Genomic DNA, 6,715 nt, shown 5'->3' on the forward strand with positions numbered 1-6,715 from the left:
GATAGAGTTGGGGGGGTTGAGCCTGGAGAGGAGAAGGCACCAGGGAGACCTTGGAGCCCCTTCCAGTCCCTCAAGGCGGGGGCTCCAGGAAAGCTGGGGAGGGACTCTGGATGAGGGAGAGGAGCCATAGGAAGAGGGGGAAGGGTTTGCCCCTGAAAGAGGGGAGATGGAGCTGAGATGTGGGGAAGAACTTGTTTGGTGGGAGGGTGGTGAGAGCCTGGCCCAGGTTGCCCAGAGAAGCTGTGGCTGCCCCATCCCTGGAGGGGTTCAAGGCCAGGCTGGATGGGGCTTGGAGCAACCAGGTCTGGTGGGAGGTGTCCCTGCCCAGGACAGGGAGGGTTGGACAAGGTGGCATTTAAAGGTCCCTTCCAACCCCAAACTATTCTATGATTCTGTAAGACTGGAAAACGCATGAGCACTTGGGGGAGGAAGGGAAACACTCCAAGCACAGGCTGGCTCCTTGAATGGATGACGATCTCCATTGGAGAAACCTCCTGGGCCATGTGCTGGGAGGATGAGCCCGCTCTTACCCTCCGGCTGCGGTGACCGCGCTTCTGCTGCTGCTGCTGCTCCATCAGCTCGATGGAGTAGGTGGGAGGCGAAGCAGCGCGCATGCTCCTCATCACCTGGATGCTGTCCTCTGGCAAGGGTGGCAGCCCCAGCTCCTCACGCTTCCTCACCTTCATGGCCTGCAGGGCTTCAAACCCTCCCAGTGTGAACTAGGGACCAAAACCAGAGGCAAGAGAACAGGGATTTAGACATCCCACCTGGACCACGTGGTTCTTCTGGGCTTCCATGGAGAGTTGAGGATGAAGGCTTACCCTCCGGCTGCGGTGACCGCGCTTCTGCTGCTGCTGCTGCTCCATCAGCTCGATGGAGTAGGTGGGAGGCGAAGCGGCACGCATGCTCCTCATCACCTGGATGCTGTCCTCTGGCAAGGGTGGCAGCCCCAGCTCCTCACGCTTCCTCACCTTCATGGCCTGCAGGGCTTCAAACCCTCCCAGTGTGAACTAAGGACCAAAAAGAGAGGCGAGAGAAGAGGGATTAGACATCCCACCTGGACCGCGTGGTTCTTCTGGGCTTCCACGGAATGTTGAGGATGAAGGGCTGCCCAGGGAGGTGGTGGAGTCTGTGTTTAAGGGCCGTTTAGATGCAGTGCTAAGGGACATGGTGTAGGGGATGACTTTGTAGAGTAGGGTAGATGGTTGGACTCGATGATCCCAAGGGTCTCTTCCAACCTAGACCATTCTATGATTCTATGAATCACATCACTGGTTTGTTCTCCAGACTTCTCCCTCACCCAACACCTTCTGCATGGCTCAGCCCACCCTCATCCCACAGAAACTGTTTGCCTTGTGTCAGCTCCTGTGCCATCCTCAATAACCTCGTTATGGTTGGATTGAATACGGGGGAACACGCAGGCTGCATCAGCACTATTCCCCAAAGGACTGGTTTCTGGAAAAACGAAGGCTTTGCACCCACCAGAAGCACCTTCCAGAGCAGGAGCAGGACCTTCTTCATGGGGAAGTGCGGAGCGTGGCCACTGCAGAACTTGGTCACCATCGTGAAGAGCAGAAGAGCAAATGGTTCTTCAGTGTGCACCGGGAAACCTGGTGGAGAGAAGGACCAGAAGCAGGTTCAGAGGAGATCCTCTGGCACTGAGGGTCTGTGTTTAAGGGCCGTTTAGATGCAGTGCTAAGGGACATGGTGTAGGGGATGACTTTGTAGAGTAGGGTAGATGGTTGGACTCGATGATCCCAAGGGTCTCTTCCAACCTAAACCATTCTATGATTCTATGAATCACATCACTGGTTTGTTCTCCAGGCTTCTCCCTCACCCAACACCTTCTGCATGGCTCAGCCCACCCTCATCCCAAAGAAACTGTTTGCCTTGTGTCAGCTCCTGTGCCATCCTAAATAACCTCGTTATGGTTGGATTGAATACTGGGGAACATCCAGGCTGCATCAGCACTATGCCCCAAAGGACTGGTTTCTGGAAAAACAAAGGCTTTGCACCCACCAGAAGCACCTTCCAGAGCAGGAGCAGGACCTTCTTCATGGGGAAGTGCGGAGCGTGGCCACTGCAGAACTTGGTCACCATCGTGAAGAGCAGAAGAGCAAATGGTTCTTCAGTGTGCACTGGGAAACCTGGTGGAGAGAAGGACCAGAAGCAGGTTCAGAGCAGATCCTCTAGCACTGAGGTCTCCCTGCTGGTCCAGCATGACAAAGGGACCTGTTTAGGGCACAAAGAACTCTGTGGCTCACTCAGCTCCATCCTGAAGGTCTCCCGGCAGGTTTTCCACTCGGGGGGATCCGCCTCCTGCTCCACACGGATGTTCTCCACCATCAGGTACATGACACTGAGCAGCACCCTGTCGGGACAGCAGGGCAGGGAGGTGACACTGCCAGGCAGAGGCCACTTTGTCCCCAGAGGCTGTCCCACAGCCTCCACCCGATGTGTTAGTGGGGGACAAAGGAAGGTACCTGAGCTCCGTGCTGTCGGCCAGCGAGATGGCCGGCTTCCTCAGGGCACTGCTGCAGGCCTGGCTGTTGCTGCAGGGAAGGGGACAAGTTCAGTGCCAACCACTGGGCATGGGTTGCTCCTTGCCCTGACCCCTAGCAGTGGTGGAAACACCATGCTGGGGGATGTGCCACGGCTGTGGCATCTCCCTGGTCCTCAGTGAAGAGGAGGAGAGGAAGAGGAAGACGAAGGAGAGAGAAGAATAGAGCAAAGAAGATGGGCACAAAGATGGTGAGGAGGATGGAGAGAAAGTAGATGAAGAAGAAGGTGAGGAGGATGGGGAGAAAGAAGACGAAGAAGGTGAGGAGGATGGGGAGAAAGGAGATGAAGAAGGTGAGGAGGATGGGGAGAAAGAAGATGAAGAAGAAGGTGACGAGGACAGGGGAAAGGAGATAAGGAGGAATCATAGAATCATAGAATTTCCCAGGCCGGTGGGAGAAAGAAGATGAAGAAGGTGAGGACGATGGGGAGAAAGAAGATGAAGAAGAAGGTGACGAGGACAGGGGAAAGGAGATAAGGAGGAATCATAGAATCATAGAATTTCCCAGGCCGGAAGGGACCTCCAAGGGTCATCTAGTCCGACCTCCCTGCAGTCAGCAGGGACACCCCCAACTAGACCAGGAGGAGGGTGAGGAGGATGGGGAGAAAGAAGATGAAGAAGAAGGTGAGGAGGATGGGGGAAAGGAGATAAGGAGGAGGAGGGTGAGGATGATGGAAGAACAGGGTGAGAAGGATGGGGAAGAAGAGGGTGAGGAGGATGGAAGAAGAGTGTGAGAAGGATGGGGAAGAAGAAGGTGAGGAGGAGGGTGAGGAGGATGGGGAGAAAGAAGATGAGGAGAGTGAGGAGGGCAAGGAGAACAAATAAGATGAAGAAGAGGACAAGGAGGGTGAGGGCAGTGCGGGTCCTCTCACTCGATCTCCATGTTGAGAAGCTCCAAGAAGGCGGTGAAGGTTCCCAGCTGGTACAGGAGGAAGCTGTTGTGCCGAGACCAGTGCAGGACGTCACCTTCATTATCACAGTCTCCAAAGACACCTGGAGAGGCCCAAAAGGGAAGCACTGGTTAGGAGGGAGCTGCCTTTGAAGCCCTGGAGCATACAGGACCATCTTGGGAAGGAACTAAGGTTTCTCCCAAACCCCTGTGATGAAACCAGGCAGTGGGTAGGTGGCCACATCCAGACATGGGACGTGTGGTCCTTACCCTGTGCCAGGTAGAGGATGGCCCGTGCTACTTTGAGCCGCTTGTCCCTGTTGACCACCTCCAGCCCATCCAGCAGGCGCATGACGTAGGCCTTCTGCTGAGCCCCATCCAGCTCCAGCCACCTCCTGCCCTGCACTGGAAAGGGGACACGACAACCAGCCGGGTGCCTCCCCAGGAGTCCCAGTTTGCCCAGTGAGGGCTGCCCTGGGGTGCTGAGCCCAGAGCTGGTACCTTGAGCGTGAAAATCCTCCTCGAAGCATCTCCTGTTGGTGCTGAGCTCGGGTTCCTCGGTGTAGCTGTACAGCTCTGATGGAGAAAGGAGTCACCAGGGACCAGGAGGAGTTTCACCCTCCTCCTCCTCGCCAAATTCCTTGTGGAGCTCTGAAGGACCTCTATGCACCCGAGGAGATGTGGGGAAAGAGACCTACACTTGTCCCCAACCACTTCTGCAGCTCCAGGGGGCATCTTGGAGCCACCCAGTGCTACCAAATTCATCATTTTCATCCCCGTGTCCAAGCTGGGCTCTTCCCAGCTTTTGGAAAACTTTCCTTTTTTGCCCTTTCATCGGCTGTTTTTTTTTTGGGGGAGGTAATTTTCTGTCCCAGTAAAGCCAGTTTGCCACGAGAGGGACCACAGGGGCGCCCAGGGGAGACCTGCACAGGTTCCACACCCAGCACCTCGGATATTTTGGGCCCCCTCCAAACAGAGGGGCTGGACTTGGAGGGAGCCGATGGTTGTGCCTGTTCCTCTATAATTCCTAATAGTTCCTCTGTAATTCCTAATGGTTCCTCTGTAATTCCTATAGGTCCTGCAGTGCTGAGCAGCACCGTGAGGGAGCGAAACGGTCCTGGGAAGGAGGAGGAAGGATTCCTCGAAGAAAAAAATAACATGTTTTAGCCCGGCCAGTTCCTGCAGCTGAGACACACACATGTGGCTAAAAATAACCCCTTTTGCTGGTGGAGATACGCTGGGGACTCGGAGGGATACGGGGCAGGAGGAGCCAGAACGGGAAGAAACAGGAGGACACGACCCGTGGTGACACCCCGAGATAAAGGGGGACGGTTATGGGGCAGGAGGAGCCAGAATGGGAAGATACAGGAGGACTCGACCCGTGGTGACACCCCGTGATAAAGGGTGACACTTCCCAGCCACCAGGACATGCCACCCCCTCGTCCCACATAATTCAGAGCGGGAGGGTAACCCCCGTGCCCCCCACATGCCTTTTCCTCATCCCTGGGGGAGCAAGTGGCTCTTTATTAATAAATCCCTCTTTCTCTATGACTGCAGGGAGGACACTGCCCGATATCCATCCCCTCCATCCCGCTCATCCTGACTTCCTGAGGGATTTATTTCTTCTCCCACCCTGATGGGCACCCTCTGCTTCACCTGCTAACTCCGCTCCGTGGCCGTCGGCATCCCCATATTCAAACTCCAGGTTGGGACAATCCACCGAGCCCTGCGGAGAGCGGGTTGGGGAGGGAGTTAGAAAAAGGAGGGGGGGGGGGGGCTGTCACATTATTTTGGGAAGGTGGGACGGCTGCCAGCACTCTCAGCCTTCATGTTAAAGCTCCTCCAGCTGCCGGAGCAGCGAATCCCTCAGGGATGATCTTGACACAGGGGCTCCGGGGCTCGAGCGGGTCGCCCGGCACGAGGCTACTTAAAATACAGTGCAAATTTGGAAGGCGAGTGTTAAAATTAAAAAAAAAGCAATTCTCAAGTCCCAGGGAAAGCAGAGGCAGAACCTCAAAGCACCAGTGAATATTTGATGCATTTCAGTGCCCCAAATATTCTTCAAAAAAAAAAACAAACACAAAATCTGGGGCTGGTTTGAAGCAAAAGCACCCGGGAGGATGCAAACCCCTCGTGCTCCATCCTTAGCATCCCAGATCCTACAGCTTTTGGGATCGAGCTCTGCCCTTTGGAAGGGGGCTGTGGATTTCCCCCCCCAACACACACACACACACACACACACACTCCTTCCTCCCCTGTGGAGGAGGAATTGGAGCATGAAACTTGGCCGGAGGATTCCGGAGGGGCAGGGAGCAGGCGGCCGCAGCCAGACGAGGAGGACCCAACACCGGCCCGGCATCGCCCCGCCGAGCCCCCGGGGGAGGGAAACACATGAATGGATAATCAACCCAATTAACATAATTTCCTCATGCTGAATCCTAGCATCCCTCCTCGGCAGCAAGGGCTGGAACCCATCCGCATCGTTCACGATTAATATTGATGACCCCAGAGGACGCGTGGCTCCGACTCCGGTCAGAAAAGCTGGGTTTTTCACCCGATTTTTGCAGCCAAGGCAAGCGGGGCGGTTCGGGGGAGCTAAAGCCCGGGAGGAATTTGGGGAAGCGCGTGCGGCGTTAATCCGCTTGGCGAGGCCGAGCTGCTGCTCTTGGAGCCAGGAGAGAAACGCAGGTCCATCCCCCCCCAAATTCAAAACAGGGCTTGGAGATGGGACACACACACACTCATACAGCTCAGGCATCATCTCCCAGCAAAGAGGGAGCCTTTTTGGGGTCAGCTCCTGGGGGAGCCCCTCGAGCTGCAGCTCATTTGTGTCCCCCTGCTCACGGAGGGGTCTCTTGGTGGCTTTAGGGTGGCTGGGGGACATCAGTCCCAGGCTGGCCCCTGGTGACCTGACCCAGTCCTGCCTCCCCAGCCCGGTACCCATGAAGCTGGACGGGTGCAGCCCAGGGGGGAGTTTAGGGGTTATGTTATTTTGGGGTGAAGGGTGATGGAGGGGATGGCAGCCCCCAGCCCCTGGTGAGGAAGGGGGGGTGAGTGGGTGCCTGGAGGGTGTGGGGAACCCCAGAGCCCAGCTGGGACCCCCAAACCCTGCTGCCAGCTCTGGCAGCTCAGGGAGGTGCCAATAGCATGGACACTCTCTCTGAGGACCCCCACAGAAAACCCAAGCTTTCTGTGGGGGTCCTCAGGAGTGGGGGGGACCCAAGTTTTCTGTGGGGGTCCTCAGGAGTGGGGGGGACACCCCCCTG

General features: G+C 56.3%; 1 protein-coding gene across 1 annotated transcript in view; it reads right to left on the reverse strand.

The window, feature by feature from the left end:
* The window catches only part of LOC106889910 (striatin-interacting protein 2-like), a 48,581-nt gene extending 42,438 nt beyond the window's left edge, over positions 1-6,143 (reverse strand). The window contains exons 1-9 of the mRNA XM_014945422.1: positions 6,075-6,143; positions 5,106-5,226; positions 3,951-4,025; positions 3,720-3,854; positions 3,433-3,553; positions 2,484-2,552; positions 2,265-2,371; positions 2,020-2,147; positions 822-1,010 (exon numbers count right to left, since the gene is read on the reverse strand). Coding sequence (XP_014800908.1) covers positions 822-1,010; positions 2,020-2,147; positions 2,265-2,371; positions 2,484-2,552; positions 3,433-3,553; positions 3,720-3,854; positions 3,951-4,025; positions 5,106-5,226; positions 6,075-6,143 — 1,014 coding nt within the window. The remainder of the gene's footprint in view (positions 1-821; positions 1,011-2,019; positions 2,148-2,264; positions 2,372-2,483; positions 2,553-3,432; positions 3,554-3,719; positions 3,855-3,950; positions 4,026-5,105; positions 5,227-6,074) is intronic.
* Between the last annotated feature and the right edge of the window lie 572 nt (positions 6,144-6,715).

The sequence above is a fragment of the Calidris pugnax genome, unplaced genomic scaffold, assembly GCF_001431845.1.
Source record: "Calidris pugnax isolate Ruff unplaced genomic scaffold, ASM143184v1 scaffold96, whole genome shotgun sequence".
NCBI classification, from domain to species: domain Eukaryota; kingdom Metazoa; phylum Chordata; class Aves; order Charadriiformes; family Scolopacidae; genus Calidris; species Calidris pugnax.